The 21,526-nt window shown below is 43.7% G+C and overlaps 2 protein-coding genes across 2 annotated transcripts; both read right to left on the bottom strand.

The window, feature by feature from the left end:
• Positions 1–1,452: 1,452 nt before the first annotated feature.
• LOC311131371 (cell division control protein 6 homolog) lies at positions 1,453–6,523 on the bottom strand. Its single transcript, XM_084164332.1, has 9 exons — positions 6,439–6,523; positions 5,399–5,694; positions 4,925–5,182; positions 4,484–4,683; positions 4,096–4,250; positions 3,788–3,894; positions 3,254–3,494; positions 2,620–2,854; positions 1,453–2,016 (listed from the first exon to the last, which is right to left on the bottom strand). Exons 2-9 carry the CDS (start codon positions 5,664–5,666, stop codon positions 1,786–1,788), a joined length of 1,695 nt encoding a protein of 564 aa, XP_084020458.1. The 5' UTR covers positions 5,667–5,694; positions 6,439–6,523; the 3' UTR covers positions 1,453–1,785.
• A 429-nt stretch (positions 6,524–6,952) lies between these two features.
• LOC311131207 (uncharacterized protein) lies at positions 6,953–21,432 on the bottom strand. Its single transcript, XM_084164059.1, has 8 exons — positions 21,022–21,432; positions 19,378–19,511; positions 18,821–18,953; positions 18,469–18,603; positions 16,600–17,394; positions 10,704–10,955; positions 9,927–10,037; positions 6,953–9,556 (listed from the first exon to the last, which is right to left on the bottom strand). The coding sequence occupies exons 2-8, from the start codon at positions 19,438–19,440 to the stop codon at positions 9,513–9,515; spliced, it is 1,533 nt and encodes a 510-aa protein (XP_084020185.1). The 5' UTR covers positions 19,441–19,511; positions 21,022–21,432; the 3' UTR covers positions 6,953–9,512.
• Between the last annotated feature and the right edge of the window lie 94 nt (positions 21,433–21,526).

The raw sequence follows: 21,526 nt of genomic DNA, 5'->3' as shown, positions 1-21,526 counted from the left end.
CTCCCCAGGAAGACTCCTTTTCGAGGCAGTGCCCCCCTCCACTCTCTCCCCAGACTCCTTTTTCGATGCAGTGCCCCCCTCTGCTTTCTCCCCAGAAAGACTCCTTTTCGAGGCAGTGCCCCCCTCCGCTCTCTCCCCAGACTCCTTTTTCGATGCAGTGCCCCCCTCTGCTTTCTCCCCAGAAAGACTCCTTTTCGAGACAGTGCCCCCCTCCACTCTCTCCCCAGACTCCTTTTCGAGACAGTGCCCCCCTTTGCTTTCTCCCCAGAGAGACTCCTTTTAGAGGCAGTGTGCTCATACTGTGTAGAGAGAATAGAATTGTGATGACAATTAAAGGCCCACTCCTTCATTTGAAAAACAAGCGCGGCAGCCCACTACATGGTTTGCTATAGTAAATCACGTTCATATAAAAAATGAATAACAGCAGTGTAGTTATCCAAGCTAATACAGTCAACATTGTTTATGAAAACTGCTAAGAATGATAAAAGCTGTACTACATTATGATCTCTGAGTGTTGGCAAGCAGGCGGTTGTGAGTTTCCACCCATGTTGAAATGGAATGTAGAACCCAGTTTTCTGCAATTCTGTGATTTATCATGTTTGTTTAATATATTTATAAATACCCATGTAGTTCAGTATTATATTTAATTTGACTGCCATGTGGGATTAAGTAAAAGGTATTACTATCCAGATCAGATGGACATGAATAGTCAAATGCATATAGCTGGCATTTAGGCTAGATTTGGTTCTGACCGAAACCTACCGATAACCATTTCTATGTTTAGAGCATGTATCCCGTAGTTACATTTACAGGAAATGGCATTTTGCATTGTGTAGGCTATAGGCCTGGGCAATTTCTTTAGGTACCCATGCTCAAGTACACATCCAGAAGAGCAAATGTGAATGAATTGTGAATAAATAAAACCCCCTTTACACCACCACCTCTGATGGTTTCAGTAACTCGGACTACAAAAACAGCATGCTTTTCACAAGAACCAACCAGGAGGAAATACAGAAATTGCATCTGAACTCACAATATGGATGACTTGATCTGTGTTTATCATTTCCAAATAGCAGCTCAACCTACAATGATTGTGGGTACTGTATTAGATTAGCTAACGAAGTGCAGGCACCTGCACTTAACTTTGTTTGCTTCCCCCGGCTGTTTGGTTGTCAATGGTTTTGCTGGTTGAAATATTTAACTTTCACTTGTGTTTTGTCGTTGCACCTGTTTGTGTACTGCATATTTCATAGAAATAGTAGCAGGCAGGCCTTTTATTCTGAGTAAGGAAGAAGGACAAAGGCTATATTTCCTCATAATGTTAATGATTTTGATGGGTATGCCTACAGTTTACAAAAACATTGTTTTTATTTGAGTGTATTTTTTGATGCACCACGTTTAACAAAAATAGTAGGCCTCTTGCTGAATTAAAAATAAGAGAAACAATTGTTTAAAATATTTGTACATTAATTTATTACAATATAGATGTACATAAGGTTTTCACCCCCAAAAATAAATAATGAGCATTTTAAACTCAAGTTAAAAGCAGCTGGTCAGTTTGGCTGACCATTTGAAATGTTTCCAGTCCATGTTTATCATCTGTTAATAAAAAATTAAAAAAGTACAATCGCTGCATTTCCCATTGTTCTGAAAAAAGTAGTCATAGTTGGATATGCATCACAACACCAGGAAAACATTTTTATAAAAAAAAAGGCACAAATAAAGATTAATCTGGTTCGGTCAGATGGAGAAATTGATATCATCATAGGGGTGAAAGGTGAGAGGTCATGGCAGGCCAGCGGTCAGGATGCTGCCCAGCAGGGTGCGATCCTTCAGAGCGTTCTCCACGTCCCTCTCCTCAATCTTCAGAGAAACCTTGGTGAGGCGAGCCTCCTTGGCTTTTTTCAGGGCAAAGATTCCCCGGCTCTCCAGCAGACTGCAGAGGGAGAGGCACTCACCCTGGCCCACGCTGCCCACCTGTCTCTGGGCACACAGACGGCTGTACACCTCATGGAGCTAAGGGATAGAGAGGAGAGTCAGACTTGAGAAAGAATGGTACTGACCAACAACCCAATTACTTTTAGTGGTAAGCAGGTCGGTGCAAGAGAAAATGTCTAACTGTTTAATTCTGACTAGCTTTAATTAGACTTGTGTATGATGCATGTACACAGAGTATACCAAACACCTTCCTAATATTTAGTTGCACCCCCCACCCCCCTTTTGCCCTCAGAACAGACTCAATTCGTCGGGGCATGGACTATTCAAGGTGTCGAAAGCATTCCACAGGGATGCTGGCCCATGTTTACTCCAAAGCGTCCCACCCAGCAGCGTTGCAGTTCTTGACACAAACCGGTGCACCTGGCACCTACTACCATACCCCGTTCAAAGGCACTTCAATCTTTTGTCTTTCCCATTCACCCTCTGAATGGCACACATACACAATCCATGTCTCAATTGTCTAAGGCAAAAAAATCATCTTAATGTTTTGTATACTCAGTGTATATCAACGTGTGGTACAAAATTAAAAGCAACAACAAAAATGCTAAAGTTTGCTCTCAATTTACAAACGTGTGTTGTAATATCGCGTTGGCACCAATGCAGTGGGCCCGTCTCTCTCACCTTGCCCAGTGGGATCTCTTTGTTCTTGCCGTTGCGGGTGAGCAGTAGCAGACAGCACACCAGGAGTTTCTGCTGGAGGGGGAAGCTCTCTCCCTCTGAGGAGGACATGCGGTCCCCGTACACCTCCGACAGCACCCTCGCCACCTGGGGTACGCTCACGCGAGACGCTTTAGTTTCTGCTGTGGGGCTGGCTGCCATCTTTCGGTTGTCAGATTCCACAAGCTCTACAGCTCTCCTGTAACAGAGGAACCGGCGTCATGCTACTTTATTTTCTCATACAAAACTTCATCCAGTTAACCAACTGTTCCCCGGGCGCTGAAGACGTGGATGTCGATTAAGGCAGCCCTCCGCACCTCCCTGATTTAGAGGGGTTGGGTTAAATGCGGAAGACACCTTTCATTTGAATGCATTCAGTTGTACAACTGACTAAGTATCCCCCTTTCCCATACCAATTTTCCAAGAACACGTATAACTAGCCATAGTAAATGCACATTTTTGGTTGCTCGTATTTGATCTTCATTTATTTTCATAGGCAACCCAAAGGTGTCCTAAGAAGTCATCATTGCAACCAACATGTTATTTTAGTATTAATACAGTGTATTTAAGATATTATTTAGTCAATTCATTCCCTTACCGGCAGATATCCAGAGCTTTGCGTGCATCTCCCGATACAGCAGACACCTTCCTGGCACAGAACTGCACGGCCGATGGGTCTAGTAGCCCTTCTCCAGACACCTGTGTGAGTCTGTCCTGTACGATGGCGGCGAGCTCCTGGCGGCTGTAGGGAGGGAAGTGTAACAGCTGGGGGCGACAGCGAGGCAGGGCCTGCAGCCTGGGGAGGATCCTGTCTGTCAAGTCCAGAGCGTTGGCGATACCTAGAATGGTTCGACACCCCCATTACACACTGTCATTACACCTGCCTGCATACAGGAAGACTAAGGACAGCCCATATGAGGAAATGGCTATGAGAGTTAATGGCTATGAGGAAATGGCTATGAGAGTTAAAGATGGAATTTAAATAGAGAAAAGGGTAGACATGTATGGTATGAAGTTTTAGGGTGAAATCTTCAGATGAATCCTTAGATATTAACTAGAAATTGTAAAGTCCAATAAATGTATACTAGAGATGGTATATATTGTAGAACACTGTATATTCGGGGGTTCTTACCGATGAGACAGAGGCGGGACTTGGGCAGGTAGGGCCACTCAAAGATGGTGTAGAGAACGTCTTGGGCCTTGCTGTCCAACTGATCCATTTCATCCAGGACTAGAAGACTGAGGAGAAAGAGGGTTAATAGACAGAACTTATCGGTCAGCAAAATGTAATTCCTTTCTCAAATATGTTTTTTTTTTTTTTTACAGTGTAAATTCAGAGCTGTTGGACAAAGACAACTTTAGAGATTAACTCAACTTTTTTTTTTTTGCGAAAGGTATCATGATTTAGGTTTTAGTTATATACAGTAGCTAGATACTCACACAGTGGGCCCTGTGCTAGTCAGCAGTTTCTGCAGCTTGGCGTCGGTGTGGCCCCCGGAGGCCCCCAGCTTCTCTGCCAGCAGGGGGAAGATGGCGTGGGAGCTACGCAGAGCCATACAGTTGATCACCACTGTCTGAATCTCCTTCAGCTCATCCTGGATCAAGAGAGAGGAAATAGTTAAATTCATGTAACAGAAATCAATGGGGTTAAATTTACACAGGGTTCAGTGCTGTACACAAGCGGTAGAATTAAGTGATACTGTGCCTTATAGTAGAGGTGTAAGGCCATTTTAGAGTATCGGGATCCACTCAAGATCCAACGCTAGGCTAATGCTAACAATTAACCATCATTAACAAAGCGGAGGCTAACGCTAACAATGGTGCTAACCTTCATATCCTGCAACACACAGTTGAGGCATGCGGTCTTGCCGGTGCCGGGGGCCCCAGAGATGTAGAGGCTGGCTGGGCTGGCGTTCAGGGCCTTGTCCTCCAGGAAGGAGCGGATGGAGGCCCTCTCAGCCTCCCGGGATAGCAGGCGCTCTGGGACGGCCGTGTGGAGGGCCTGCTTCACACCATGGAACATAGACTCTGGAGAGGGATGGAGAGAGGGATGGAGAGAGGGAGAAGGGGTTAATAGTCTGCCATAAGAACATCCAGTATGTAGATGAGGGAAGTGATCATTTCTTGAATTGTGAAGTGAACATTAGCATAATGACCAAATCAAATAAAGGCACACATTTCTCTTTGGTGTTTTTGCGCTTGAGAAAATGAGAGGAAGAGAACATGAGTGAGGAGAAAAGGAAGAGAACGTGAGGGAGACGCGTCTTACTTTCAGCAAAGAGGCGGACCACCGGGGCCTTCTTCTCTGATCGGGGACATGATGGGCTCCCACTGGGGGTCTCATGCAGTCTGCTGGGGGAGGGCCTGGGGTGGGAGGTGGGGGACAGGGGGGTCAGTAGTCTCCTCGGGGATAGAACGGGGGAGTTCTCATCAAAGCCCAGCTTGCGGGGGGAGGCCAGGTTAAGGCGGCTCTGTTTGGGAGGAGAGCCCAGTAGATTGGCACTGAGGTTACAGCCATTTTCATCTCCTGAGAAACACACAGAAGATGCATGGTTAGGTTAGAAACAAGATGTCCGTCTTTTGGATAGCAGGTCACGTTTACATCATGGGTGGAAATAATTACTTAATTTTGAGCAGGGTGGTTTATCATCTTAAAATGTTCCACAGAATATGTAAAAACCACCTAAAGTTTTAGACAGTGAAACATCGTTTAAAATGTGGGTATAATAACACAATCCCATACCTGTGCGTTTGCGAGGGCTGAGGGGTATTCTTGGGGTCAGCCTTGGGCACAGAGTGATGCCTTTGAGGGCCATGGGCCCATGTGAGAGGGGCGTTAGCTGGATCCTCTCTGGAAGGGGCTGCTGTTTAGGAGCCTCCATGGGGCAGGGGGACTGGGTCTCCTTCGGCTGGGGTGTGCTCTTGGAGGGGGTGCTTTTTGAGTCAACCCTGGAGGACTTGCGTCTGGGGAACTTGAGGATGGGCTGAGCCTGGGAACGTGTGCTGGGCATCTTTGCTGTGAGCACTTAGCGTCAAGACCTGTTCCAAAAGAGAGGGGGAAGAGAAGGTCAGTCATTGTGACAAAACCCATGATTAGATACGACAGCAAGAAAAACACTCGTCTTATGTTCAACAGTGACTTGAAATGAGTGAATACAGATGAGGTACATAACTGCATAATAGTAAATGATACCATCCATCCTAGCCGTCAGGCCTACCCTGATCGAAGTAGTTCCAGTATTTTCCACGCAAGTTAATGTTATCACTGCTCAGCATGACTCCCTCTCTTCACCAATGTGTGCGGCATACGTTGTCTTTGTGCCGTCGTTGCACTGTTGTAAATCAACATTACAAAAGTAATCCCGAATGTTCGACTTGCTGTATACTAACAATGTAACAAACAACTTGCCAATTTCCGGGGCAATCAAAATGGTGTGAATTCTCAGTAGCTACTGTATCTGCAGAGACTCAATGGATACAACAATACGTGTCCTCGTTTGTGGCGCCAAAAGCACAACTATTATTAACACTGAAATGGCGTAAAATAGCACAATCAAAGAAAACAGGACATATATCTATTGGTGTATTCGACCAACTGTTTTATGTGACTAGCTAGTTAAACTTGACTGATTGCTTGATAAAAATCCCCCAAGTACCCTACGGCAACTCGCTAGTCAATATATCTCCCCCCAAATTCTGACAAAACATTCATCAATATCTCGTCAAATCAAACTTACTGCTACAAGTTTACACGTTTTAAACATGCATTGAAAGTAGTGATACCTTATTTTAGTTCTTGATTAAAAAGTATTCGGGCTATTCGTCTTGATGAATTTCGTGTGAGGTGTCTGTCTGAGAAGCACTGACTGACTAGAAACAAAACTTGCGCCAAATGTCTCAACAACTCCTCCCCCAGTCAGCTGGACTTCCCGCCGCTAACGTTTGATTGGTCCTTCTTGTGTCATTGTGTTATTTCCCAGGCTCTCATTGGTTCATCTTCGATTGTCAGGCAACGTCAGTTTCTAGTCACACAAGAACATGGTGGCGGGAGTTTCAATAATTTATATTTTGGCGGACTGGAAATTTACCGGGAAATTCAGCAGTCTGGTGACGCATTTGGCACAATATTCTCTGGTGTTGTTAGTACCTTGGATGCAGTTTGAGATAATTACTATAACTACTGCATACATATTTAAATATTTTTGAAATGATGCATACATTTAATGTGTATAACTGTACAACCAATTAATTTGAGTTCTTTATTTTTCTGTGTAGGCTATAATAATCTACTGTAAAAACATTCATTCTTGTTAACTTCCACAATAAATTACTGTAAATTGCATTTGCAAGAAGCTTAAATTGCATTGAAATAACTTGTGATAATCTCTTTAGAAATACATCAAAGACGGATGATAGATTTGGTGATAAAGAGTCAAATACAATGGACACCAAATCTGAAAGTTAAAAACAATCATGTACCCCTTTTTCCCCCCAAAGGCATATATTTATTTCAAATGATAAAACATGGTTGATTAACACGTGAAATGACCACAGTAGGAATGAACAGGGTGAGAACCACACAGTCAATGAGTCACCTGTGTAAGAATAAACATATCCATCAATCACATAAGTTACACACGGTCAGGCATAAAGAGAAGTGCTGCAAAGAGACCAGTCTCTCTGGCCGTCAGACAAAGCCCACAACTGGACTGTTACATTTTTTAAATTAATTTCCTCCCTATATCACTAGCTTTTTACAAACATTAAAATAGATCAATAACTATGATTACCATATTCCTCATACTTTCTGTAAATAGACATTAATTATTTCATTTAATAGATATAGAAATACAATATATAATAAAAAAAAAAATCATTTTTACAAATGCACTGGTACCGATAAGTATGACAATAGAGGTGTAAGGCAACAACCAGCCTGAGGACTACATAAACGGAATGAAGAAGAGAAAAGGAATCTATTCTCATGTAGCTGGTCCTTGTAGTTCTTTCACTGTAGTGAAATCATATAACAGAAATCACAATGCTACAACATAATGACAGTTTAGGTATGACGCATTTAGGAGCTCATAAGTAATACAAATTATATAAATCCACCATGATGACATTTATGGGGCCTACTCTGCCCAAATAGTTCCCTGGTGCTCCAGGTGAAGTTTCCCCTAGGTACATATATAGGATCAGATTCCCTCCCCCAATCCTAACCTTAACCATTAGTAGGGAAAATACAAAACTGACCCAAAATCAGCATCTAGGAGCAACTTCGCCCTACACCTTGTCTGGCACTTAGGTGTTTCCTTTTTGGTTAGTTTCTATCAACGAGAAGTGAGAATACCTACAAAACCGTTCCTTGCATAGGAATGCATTAACTCAAGCATTATAGTTTCCCTCTGGCCATGATACGGTCCATTCCAAAGGGCCACCAGCAGTAAAATCAAATATTCTAGTCTCAAAAAATTGATCTTTTTTGTTCCTTGAAGGATTTTATAACAAACAGTGATAAGGGGTCCCTTATAAACTCCAGAAATAGACCGGGTTGAATGACTGACACAGCCCTGCAAAGCTACCCTTGGTCCAAAGAAAGGAATGAGGGTCATAATTTAGCCATGATTGCCCCCTTGAGGCCTTGAAACAGGAACAGCATTGAATAAAGTGAACGCGGAATTTCATACAGTACTCTCAAACGCCTTCCTTGATCAATAAAGTAAAGGAGCTTTGGTAGCTAACGCCCATTAAAGAGGAGCGGCAATGTGGATCCCTGCAGCATTTCGTAATGTTGACAAAATTAAAGATTAGTAGAATTTCAGATAAACCTAGAATGCAACCGATCAGAGCAGCACTTTCTGTTCTCCTCTAGTGTAAAAACATGGCATCCACAGGTGCCACGGTTAAGCGGTTATGCTGCCACAGAGCAATGCCTTGAGGAAGAAATAAAAAACTAATCAAATTGGGAATGCCTCTCTCACAATGTAAAGACTGTCACTCACTGTCAGCAAGATTCACCCTCTCTTAACATAACATGACAAGCATTCAAGTAACGTCTCCTGTCCCCTGTTTCATTACTCAAAGTAATGAAAAACAAGATTCCAAAAAACTAAGCCATTTCTGTGTGACGCAAACGACAGCTTTTCTAAGTGTGATATTCTACTCCGCCCCACTATTGGCACATCAAGGTTGGAGAGAATTCTATTCCACACTCCTTCTCCTCAGGGCACTGGTAGCACTGCATTTTAAAACATATAGAAAACACACCACGTCCTATAGATACCAATTGACACCCAACGCATTGTTGGCAACGTTGGTGTGTGTACTATATTTCCCTACTTACAGCACAGTTACCGCGGTTAACCATACAACATTTTAAAACATAATTCATAATCGCAGGAAATCATCATCAACCTCATCATTATCGTAGATTATGCGCACATTTCAAAAGATGAAATGCAGAATTCAGAAGTCTTAGTTGGTCCTGCTGCTATAAAGTATCATCAATGCAATGCCCGCCATCTTGTAGAAGGATTGGCTTGTGGCCACAGCACAGTCAAACAGGTCAGTTCCTCAGCTCAGAGTGGTTTTGTTCTATCATGCTAAGAAGACAGAAGTGTCTGAAGTGTTTGTGCAAAAGAGAGCGACTAGTAGTGTAGAGTTTTGTAAAAACATAGTGTCGAACAAGACTAGTGAATTTGCTATAGTGTTTGGAATTGACCGGTTTCCGGCTGGTCATATAAAGTGTGTCTGTTTAGGCCTGTGTGTGTTTCGAGTGTTGTGCCACTCCCCTGAACGTCTTCTGATTAGACTGAGTGAGTTATTAAAGTCCTTGTGCTCCTGAATTCCATAGTTCACCTTGCCACCGGTGGCGCTGGAGGTACTCCCCGGAACATGGCTACAGGAAGTAGAGGAAACAAAGGTTACATCAGATCAGTTCCTACTTCCAAAAACAACCGTGTGGCTCTTTTTTCTATTAATCTTTTCTCAATTCCTCGCATCATTCTCAAAAAGCATTGGAGAAGAAGGGGAGGGACCATGGACCTTCTCCTCCAATACGATTGCGAAGGAGGCAAGTCGAAAGAATGCGAGGAATCACGGAAAGACGAATTGAAAGAGCCCATATCAATCATTTGCTTGAATTCCAAATCCCAGCTGACATTCCATATGGTAATAACATTGTGACACAGTAGTGCAGAGGCCATTTATTGGATGTTGTGTACAGTCTGTATGTAGGCAGTGGTGTTGAGAATGAATTAAGCCTGTACCTGGACCAGGTTTATTGCTTTTGCTGGGGTAGATCTTGGTGAAATTCCTATATTCCTCAGGGGGTGGGAGGTCCTCCACTGGGTGGAAGTCGAACTTGGACTCAAAATCATCTGAGGGTTAAGAAAGGTAAAGGGTCAACACAACATTCATTGTAAATCAAGATCAATATCTAGAGCAAGGTCGACTAATTTGTTTATATGTAGGGCCAACACTTCATTATAGTAATATAATTAATAAAGTACAGTAACATGTTAGCATGGCCCTGCATATAAACAAATTAAAAGTCAAGTATTTTTGACTTGTCGACCTTGCTCTAGTAATTTCCATTTCCATTAATAAAGCCATGCACAATGGTCAGTTCTCCTGGAAACATTAATCTGACTGTGCAATCTATTAACTCTATGAATGCTCTGGGTTGGTCACGATGCAACAGGAACTACAGGGGGCATTTGCATTCCTGAGATGGCATTTGAATATGAGGCTATAATACCTGACAATCTACTACCAACAACAACTAGGCTACTAGTGTCTCCAACATGTCTGTTGGTTTGAGAGCTAACAAATGGCAATAGTGTTCAAAAGTACACTGTGTTCAGGGCTGTTGGGTGGTGTTGAGGCTAATACTCAACACAAGATAGATTCTAAAGCGATGAAAAGCCGGCAACAATCACATCACATTCATCAAAAGCAGTGACAGTTGTTCAAAAACCAGCATGTACAGGCGACACTGAGGACCAGGACTGGGAGATGGAGGATATTAGCCTGTCCTGACTCACCTATATTGGACTTGGAGGAAGAGGATGAGGAGTGTCCATTGCGGATGGGCGGGGGAGGCGGCGGGGGTCCGGTGCGGGAGGAGAGGGAGGAAGATGAAGGGGGGGGAGGGGGCTTGGGCCCCCGGGTGTGGTGGGGTGGCTCCGAGGAGGTGGTGTTGTGGGTGACAGCGCTGTGGACCCGGTAGGGGGGCGGGGGAAGAGGGGCTTGGCCACCACCCCCGTTTCGTGACCCAGGATTGGGTGCAGAAGGGGCTGCATCGGTAGCAAACAAACACACACAATAGTAAGACCATGATGATGCCTGATTCAAATAAATTAATCACATAAGCAATTAAGGAGCAAAAATATCCCTTCCAACCTTTAACTTTCTGAAAAATGTATGTACTGTACTCTACAGTAAACTGAAAAAGAGGTACAGAGCATTCGGAAAGTATTCAGGCTTTTTCCACATTTTGTTACGTTACAGCCTTATTCTAAAATTGATTAAATGTTCCCCCCCCCCCTCATCAATCTACACACAATAACCCATAATGACAAAGCAAAAACAGGTTTTTAGAAATGTTTGCAAATGTATATATTAAAAAAAGAATGTAAATATCACATTTACATAAGTATTCAGACCCTTTACTCAGTACTTTGTTGAAGCACCTTTGGCAGCCTCGAGTCTTCTTTGGTTTGGCGCTACAATCTTGGCACACCTGTATTTGGGGAGTTTCTCCCATTCTTCTCTGCAGATCCTCTCAAGCTCTGTCAGGTTGGATGGGGAGCATCACTGCACAGCTATTTTCAGGTCTCTCCAGAGCTGTTCGAGCGGGTTCAAGTCCAGGCTCTGGCTGGGCCACTCAAGGACATTCAGAAACTCGTCCCGAAGCCACTCCTGCGTTGTCTTGGCTTTGTGCTCAGGGTCGTTGTCCTGTTGGAAGGTGAACCTTCGCCCCTGTCTGAGGTCCTGAGCGCTCTGGAGCAGGTTTTCAACAAGGATCTCTATACTTTGCTCCGTTCATCAAAGAGTTCAGTCTTGGTTTCATCAGACCATAGAATCTTGTTTCTCATGGTCTGGGAGTCCTTTAGGTGCCTTTTGGCAAACTCCAAGCGTGCTGTAATGTGCATTTTACTGAGGAGTGTCTCTTGGTCACCTCCCTGACCAAGGCCCTTCGCCCCTGATTGCTCAGTTTGGCCGGGCGGACAGCTATAGGAAGAGTCTTGGTGGTAACAAACTTCTTACATTTAAGAATGATGGAGGCCACTGTGTTCTTGGGGACCTTCAATGCTGTAGAAATGTGTTGGTACCCTTCCCCAGATCTGTGCCTCGACACAATCCTGTCTCGGAGCTCTACGGACAATTCCTTCCACCTCATGGCTTGGTTTTTGCTCTGACATGCACTGTCAACTGTGGGACCTTATATAGACAGGTGTGCGCCTTTCCAAATCATGTCCAATCAATTGAGCTTTCCACAGGTGGACTCCAATCAAGTGTAGAAACATCTCAAGGATGATCAATGTAAACAAGATGCACCTGAGTCTCATAGCAAAGGGTCTGAATACCTATGTAAATAAGGTATCTGTTTTTTTTTTTATACATTTGCAAACATTTCTAAAAACCTGTTTTGCTTTGTCATTATGGGGTATTGTGTGTAGATTGATGAGGAAAAAAAGTATTTAATCCATTTTAGAATAAGGTTGTAACGTAACAAAATGTGGAAAAAGTCAAAGGATCTGAATACTTTCCGAATGCACTGCATGTCCTTAAATAACAGACCATGCCCAACGGATCAGGACTGGTCAGGTTGCGAGAAAGAGTAGATACTGTAGGCTGATATAAAGAGAGAGAGAACAAAAGCGAGAAGAATGCCAGAATATTCCAGAGAACTTGTGGAATGCAGAGAAACTAGGGAGGCCTCGTTGCGAAGGCCTCAGCAGTCTAATGACAACATGCGGCTGCGTATTCAAAATGCTCAATTCCAAATCAACCCCTAGCCCTACCAATTGTCATATTGCAATTACCATTAGGGCTGTTCCCGACAACAACAAAAAAAATCTTAGTCGACCGAGAGTCGTCTGTTCTTACGACCAATCGATTGGGAGAAATTACAATTTGTATTTTTCCATATATTTTTCCAAATCAACTATATGTAGGCTACTGAGCTTGTCTGATGCTTTAATAATAAAAACACACAAATAACTAAAGTGGGAAGGAGCCAGAGATCGATATAGCCTAACCAGAAGAACAAAAACCTGTTCCCGCCCTCCTCTCTCTGCTGCCGGTAATAGGCTACACCAGCGGTCGGCAACATTTTCCACTTGGAGTGCCATGTTATCGTACCATTTCTACTGATCTGAATGCCAGCTATGATTTTCATATGCACATTTTCGTGGAACAGTTTCATTTATAATAAAGTCTTCATATCTCAAAATCAATGTTGTGGTTTTAATAAAAAAAAAATCTATCTAAATGAAAATGATACAAATCTAAAAGTAACTTTATTGCTATTATGTAAAAATAGCCTACATAAAAGCAAACAAATAAAACATTGCAGCCCGCAGGTAGAAAATATCATGATAAAAATAAATATCCTATAAATCACATTGGCTACACATGGCCTGTCTGCAAGGAACTTGAAACATTGTATCAACTATTGTATTAACTAGCAAACTTGCAAAATTGTATAAAATATTCTGGGCCTTCAGAGTTTCCCACACCAGTGAGCTCCAGACAGACAGACACAGCTGTAGGCTATTTTGCGCAAGGGATAAGAAGTAATCATTAGGCCTATTTTATGACGTTTCCACCGGATCAGAGCATGACATCTTTTTCCCCTTTCATCAAATCAAATCACATTTTAAAGAGCGTCTGCTAAATTACTAAAATGTAAATGTGTTTAGCAGATGTTATTGCGGGTGTAGCGAAATGCTTGTGGTAATCGAAAGTGAGAGCTGGAAAGATTGTTCAAATAGGCTACATTGAGGAACTATTGTCATTCTCAATGGATGTAAAAACAGACTTTGTTTACTTGCAGTTTGAGGCGAAGAAAAAAATACTTTGACAAGCTCCACAGTGATGGTGAGTTAAGACAATCAGAAATGGTATCAGATCCCCAAATGGGCACACTTATAGGCCTACATTTGCGCACAGGCCAGGTAGATTAGTCCTACTTCTATATGCATAATCAAGTGCGTGTCCTTACTCATGATTGAAAGGAGCACTCCAAACAAAAGACAATGAATAAATTGACAACTCGTAAATGGAATGAAATAAACCAAAACTCTCACAAGTGTAGCCTAGGTTGTGCGCTCTGCACAACCTAGGCTAGGTTGACTGTAGTAATAATATATTGAATGCATTAACAGAAATTACTGTAACCAAACAAATATTGTAGATTATAAATTATGGGAATTAACGGTAAATGTACTACTAGTGTGCCATCCCTGCGGCCTCCGCAATGGATTAGTCCACTCAGACAGGCGTGAATCAGACGTGTCTCGTGTGCCATCATTTTTGTAAATATATTTGGCACTGCTCGACAAAAAATAATTGGTCGACCAACAGCCTATCGACCAAACAATCAACTAAATGGGGTCAGCCCTAATTACCACAGAGATAGATTGATGACTCTAGTGCCCAAAAGCCCGTATTAGCATGGGTCGTGCCATTGAGGACTTTCAACTGGGTGGGACTTCCTATGGTTAAGTAAGGGTCACATGATTCCATCCGGGTTATCAGGAGGGATCAGCTAATGATTTACAGTGCATTCATAAAGTATTCAGACCCCTTGATTCTTTCCACATTTTGTTACATTACAGCCTTGTTCTAAAATTGATTAAATTACATTTCCCCTCATCAATCTACACACAATACCCCATAATGACAAAGCGAAAAAATGGGTTTTAGAAATGTTTGCACATTTATTACAAATAAAACAAAAATACCTTATTTACATAAGTATTCAGACCCTTTGCTATGAGACTCGAAATTGCGCTCAGGTACATCCTGTTTCTATTGATCATCCTTGAGATGTTTCTACAACTTGATTGGAGTCCACCTGTGGTAAATTCAATTGATTGGACATGATTTGGAAAGGCACACACCTGTCTATATAAGGTCCCACAGTTGACAGTGCATGTCAGGCCAAAAACCGAGCCATGAGGTAAAAGGAATTGTCTGTAGAGCTCGGCGATAGGATTGTGTTGAGGCACAGATCTGGGGAAGGGTACCAAAAAATGTCTGCAGTATTGAAGGTCCCAAGAACACAGTGGCCTCCATCATTCTTAAATGGAAGAAGTTTGGAACCACCAAGACTCTTCCTAGAGCTGGCCGCCCGGCCAAACTGAGCAATCGGGGGAGAAGGGCCTTGGTCAGGGAGGTGAACAACAACCCGATGGTCACTCTGACAGAGCTCTAGAGTTCCTCTGTGGAGATGGGAGAATCTTCAAGAAGGACAACCATCTCTGCAGCACTCTACCAATCAGGCCTTTATGGTAGAGTGGCCAGATGGAAGCCACTGCTCAGGAAAAGGCACATGACAGCCCGCTTGGGAGTTAGCCAAAAGGCACCTAAAGACTCTCAGACCAGGATGTACGTGGTCCTCTGTAGCTCAGCTGGTAGAGCACGGCGCTTGTAACGCCAAGGTAGTGGGTTCGATCCCCGGGACCACCCATACACAAAAAAAAAAAATGTATGCACGCATGACTAAGTCGCTTTGGATAAAAGCGTCTGCTAAATGGCATATTATTTATTATATTATGAGAAACAAGATTCTCTGGTCTGATGAAACCAAGATTGAACTTTTTGGCCTGAATGCCAAGTTCACGTCTGGAGGAAACCTGGCACCATACCTATGGTGAAGCATGGTGGTGGCAGCATCATAGTGTAGGGATGTTTTTCAGCGGCAGGGACTGGGAGACTAGTCAGGATAGAGGGAAAGATGAACAGAGCAAAGTACAGAGAGATCCTTGATGAAAACCTGCTCCAGAGCGCTCAGGACCTCAGACTGAGGCGAAAGTTCACCTTCCACCAGGACAACGACCCTAAGCACACAGCCAAGACAACGCAGGAGTGGCTTCGGGACAAGCCCCTGAATGTCCTTGAGTGGCCCACCCTGAGCCTGGACTTGAACCCGATCGAACATCTCTGGAGAGACCTGAAAATAGCTGTGCAGCGACACTCCCCATCCAAACTGACAGAGCTTGAGGATCTGCAGAGAAGAATGGGAGAAACTCCCCAAATACAGGTGTGCCAAGCTTGTAGCATCATACCCAAGAAGACTTGAGGCTGTAATCGCTGCCAAAGGTGCTTCAACAAAGTACTGAGTAAAGGGTCTGAATACTTACGTAAATGTGATTTTTAAAATGTTTATATAAATGTGCAAACATTTCTAAAAACCAGTTTCACCTTTGTCATTATGGGGTATTGTGTGTAGATTGATGAGGGAAAAAAACGATTTAATTCATTTTAGAATAAGGCTGTAACGTAACAAAATGTTTAAAAAGTCAAGGGGTCTGAATACTTTCCGAATACACTGTATACTTGTGAGCAAACATTCCATAACTGCAGGTGGCAGTAGATCGGCAACCTTGGCTTAATACCTGTTCAAACAACACAATACAGGTAGCAGTATGCACCCTTTCAGTTTGTTTGCCAACTCATAGAAGTAGAAGAAGATTGACTACTTAAAAATGGAGATAGCCTCAATGGCGCTTCCCATGCTCTGACACCATAATGGGACATATACAATGTTGTGATGTCTAAGTCTATCGCTACTACCCATCCTTTCATTTCAGACCATGATATTGTGTGTGGAAGAAAGGGTTGATTTGGAAAAGGGCATTACACTGTGACAGTAGTCCCTTGATATGACTAACGGCTCCCCAATATAAACATACAGCTGTGTTCTAGTACCTGATTTCCGGCCGGGGGGCTCCCTGGCGGGTGGGGGTGGTCTGCCGCCCCCTGGAGGTCCTGGAGATGGCGACGGGGGTGGTGGAGGCGCATGATTGCGTCCGCCGTGGCTGCCACCTGAGTTCTTCTTGTGCAGTGAGTTGTGCCTCTGGGGCAGTTTCGGAGCCCCATCTCCACCATGGTGCCCCATGGGGCCATTGGAGGTTCCCCCAGAGGGATGCCTGTAAGGCGGGGGCGGAGGGGGCGCCGAGGACCCCCCAGTGGGCGGCCGCGTGGAGGAAAGAGGCGGTCTCGATGGAGGGGGGCCAGAGCTGGGCGGAGCCGGGCCTCTTTGGGGCGTCGGGGGGAGGGGCTTCTCCCGGCTGTTGGTGGGGCCTACTGGGGCCTTTTGTTGGGGGGATGATGGGGCGTTGCCGTGGTAACCACTACGGTTAAACGGCGGGGGAGGAGCCGGGGCGGATGTGCTGGGCTTCATGCCCCCTGTCGAAGAAGGCGGAGCGGGTGGGGCTGATGAGCTGTGCTTCATGCCTGAAGAAGGGGGAGGGGGCGGAGCTGAGCCTGAAGTACTGTGCTTCATGCCCCCAGTGGAGGAGTGGGAGGAGCTGGCACTGGTTGGAGGGCGGGAGATGTCGGGGAGAGAGGGGCGGTGGGAGCGCTGGGACTCCGGGGCGGAGGGTTTGTCTCTTTGGGAGGGTTTGTCTCCTGGGGAGGGGGAGGCAGAGTGGCCTGGGGTGGACCGGGGGGCTGCAGGTCTGGAGCCTGGGGGATGCAGGGCTGATCTGCCCACTGAGGTGTCTGGAAGGAAGGCATTGAAACACACATTTTAGAACACTATGCATAAATACACCCATTCAGATACTTTGAACCATTCACATCATGGCAAATGTAGAACTTCTAGTAGCCTGGGTGCCAGTGTTTCTGCAGTATATTTATAGTAGCATATTTACATAGGGCCCTATAAAATCCGCAGACGGAACCACGGAATCCAGAAATTAAAAAAATATACAATATTCAAAAATATATTGAACTTAGTAGGAAATAAACTAAAATGTATTGAACTTATTAGAAAATGCATTAATTTGTCCAAGTTAATCATAAGACATTTAAAAAATGCATCAGTGATTTGTATTTACAGGAATGCCCGTCTGTGTATTTGTGTGTGTGCATCTCTGGTAGAGATGGAAAGGCTTTCCCAAAAACCTTCCCAATTAAACGCTAACTACAAAGTAGCCTATGCCTACCTGGCAGAATTATATCAGGATTATTTGCATCAATCCAGTTGCCATTTGTTTTGCAAACTCTGCAATCACACGAACTTGCATTAAACTACACCCAAAAATCAAAATAAGCATTGTTGTAGACTTAGAACATCCAATTTGGTTGTTTTTCTATTAAAGCTGCAATATGTAACTTTTTGGGGGCGACACGACCAAATTAACATAGAAATGTAATTCATTGAAATCAAGTCTAAGAAGTGGTAGATATGTTCTGTGTGTACTATTTCTATGCTTCCCGTTCTTAAGTTTCATTTTTTGCGTCTTTTACTTTCGGTTTTGTACACCAGCTTCAAACTGCTGAAAATACAATATTTTTGGTTATGGAAAATATTTCACAGCGATTTAGATTGTACAATGATTCTCTACACTTTACTTGCTTGAAATTAGGCAAACTATTAGAATTTTAGCAACCAGGAAATGGCGGAGTGATTTCTGCATTGTGCACCTTTAAAAAACGTGGGAAAACGGAAACCTGGAAAAACAAAAAAGATAACCGATTTTAAGAAAAAACAAAACAGAATCAGGCAAAAAATAAAGCTGATTTTATAGGGCCCCACTTATATTCTAATCATATGAAGTGAATTCTGCTTACCTCCAGCTCCAACTGATCGTAGTTTTGGCATGCCCCCAGCGAACAGGCCTCCAAGGCCTGCCCCTGACCCTCCACTGCTCCCTCCTCCTCCTCTACCACCTCCACCACCACCTCCTCCACCACTTTCCTTTGGTTCTGGGGAAAGCAGAGGGACAAATATCCTTGTTACACTGTTGTGTTGATAATGCTTGCATTGACATTGTTGAAAGCTATTTGTGGCATGGAATTTTGCATGTATGTATACATAAACGTACATGTATAGTCTGTGTGTGTGTCTATGTGTGTATCAGCGGGAAATGAGGAGAGTGCAAAAGTTAGTTTATATCTCCTATATGTTTACTATGCTACTTACTCTCTATAATAGGTGCACTTCGGTCATTGACCACTCCAACCTTCTTCAGCCTGGCTCCTTTGGAGATATCAGAGAGCAACGCTCCTCTCCCCTTCGCGCCATCCCGATTCAACTTAGGTGCTGTAGTGTTCGCCTGAGGAGAGGATATGAGCAAACCACCATGTTATTTAGGTTGACCATGCCAATGATAACATGAACTGCATAAGGTTCCGTCGTTATAGCAACAGATGGCAATGCAGCATTATGCTGCAAGTTGATGTAATCCCGATGGTGCCTGTGTGGGTGTGGATTTGTTTACAGGTAAAAACTGCATCAATAAATCGCAGCCTTTATAAATATGGCATATCAACCCTAGAAATCATACTATGGGAAATGTGGACATAATAATATATTAGACATAGTATCTAACACTAGCATGTGTCATATCATCCTTCACAATACAACAGCAAATAAGTGATTTCAGTTATTTTATCATGTAATTATGATGCTCTAGAAACCCTTCAGAGGACTTGTGAGTGTTGTCATGTTTTGAACATCGAGTTAGGAGCTGGACTGACCTGGTTGAAGGTGGGGGGAGGAGGGGGTCCTGGGGGAGGAGGGGGAGGAGGAGGAATGGGCATCCTTTCCCTCTGTGGGCACCTTGGGGAGGGGGTTAGTTCACCGTCTCAGCTCTGGGTACAGCCTCAAACACCTGCGAAACAAGAGGGGAGACTCGGTTCAGTCAAATAAACACAACAGGGTCAAAATGAACACTCCTGAACTGAGGTCAGAGTAATATTGAACATCCTTGTAGTGTCATGATTGACATTGGTGGACTGTATTGAACTCAGGTGAGTCAAGATATCATTGGGACATCTGTTCAAGGAACATTACAATTCACCTCGATCACACTAAAAACAGCTATCCTCTAATTCTACATGCATATACGCACTCTAGAATGATTCAGCTCAGTAGAGCTCCCCAAACCAGTTCGCTGGCTGGGCTGAGCTCATTGAGGATACAGGCATACAGCACGTTGAGCTAGGCCTCGCAGCAAACCCCACCCTCCTTCACTCACCCCTACACTCCATTCCACAGGCTGCCTATTAACAGGTGTTTGAACAGGTTTTCACAGAAGAGGAAAACAAATGGAATGTCATCGGGTGAGCTAGCCAGTATGGCGACAAGGAAGTTGTAAGTTTCTACCTCGAGTGAGACAAACCAAGAGTGGACAGCACATCCCACCCCTTCATGATTCATCCATTGACAAGATTTGATGTTGTTTTTGTAATACCAGCACCGACCATTTATACCAATCAAAATGTCTCTAGAATCTCACATAAATGTTCAATTGGGTTGAGATCTGGTGACTGAGGAAGCCATGACATACAGTTTACATCATTTTCATGCTCATCAAACCATTCAGTGGCCACTCGTGCTTCCACACAGGGCATTGTCATCCTATGGGGGCATAGCCATGGTAGCCAAAATGATGTCCTGCCCAGCATTTTTATACATGACCCTAAGCATGATGGGATGTGAATTGCTTAATTAACTCAGGAACCACACCTGTGTGGAAGCACTTGCTTTCAATATATTTTGCATTCCTGATTTACTGAAGTGTTTCCATTATTTTGGCAGTTATCACCTGTACATGCGCCTACTTGAAGAATTGCCAATGGACTGAGGTTTTATGACATTCTTACAAGGTTGGGGAGGTGTACCGCGCCGTCTCCAACCTCATGTGATGAGGAAGTTTTATGCTTTTGTGGACGGGGAAATAAGTCCTAACGTCATAAAACAGAAACTAGTAACCCTAAAACGAGCAGGCCTGAGTCAGAAGTGTCACTTGAATTTCATTTTCTGATATGTAGAAAATGAGACTGCGTTTGTTACTGAACTGCCACTAATTTAAGCACAGATTTGAGAAGGCAAAATTCCAAATCAGAAATGCGCTCGAGTCGTTAGCCAACGTCTACGCACACTCTGTCAATCTACAAGAGGTGCCAGGTGAGCGAGCCCAAAAACATGCAAGGAAAGTTCGAAAACAATGCAATTCCTCCCTCTTGGACTACAACTTGAACTTCCTAAATGGCCATTGCTATTTGAATTAACGTAGCAATCTAAGTAAAATGTATATAAAGTGCGTCAACTAGTTATTAGCTGGATAACATGTTGATCTAACTACTGTTAACTAGCTGGGTGGATTGGCAGTGACTTACCCTGTCTCGAAGGATTGCGAGTCTTGTCTTCAATAACAACATGAATGGAAACTGCAGTTGTGGCAAGTTTGCTAGTTAACACAATCCCAGGCAGTAGGCGGCTCTCGGTTACTTGCATAGAACATCTAATAAAAACTGGGGGGCACTAGCAGCTAAGTTAGCTTGCTAGCGACATCAACAAAATCTGAAACCCAAAGTTAGCTTACTAGCCAAGTTACTGTTTACTCGCGCCAGCTGTCAGCGGTCCAGTGTAATTTAGCTGGCGTCTGAACTATGGCGCTAAACAAGTTATATTTAGGTGCAAGAGCTAATTCGAGGTACGCGTATCTCCAGTTTATATCCTATTGTCATGTACTTTTTATTCTGCTCTTGTAAGCAAAGCGAGACTCGCTTCACAACTGTTTCGGTCGCTTCTCGGAAACCCGGAAATGGGCCGTCCAACACAAAATGGAGGCAAGCAGGTAACAGGATCACCGCCGACAAGTTTCTCTCTCTCAACTGGTTA

The sequence above is a fragment of the Coregonus lavaretus genome (genome assembly GCF_964263955.1).
Source record: "Coregonus lavaretus genome assembly, chromosome: 6".
Classification (NCBI taxonomy): Eukaryota; Metazoa; Chordata; class Actinopteri; order Salmoniformes; family Salmonidae; genus Coregonus; species Coregonus lavaretus.
Note: the sequence above shows the minus strand (reverse complement) of the source record. Positions and strands in the feature narration are given on the sequence as shown.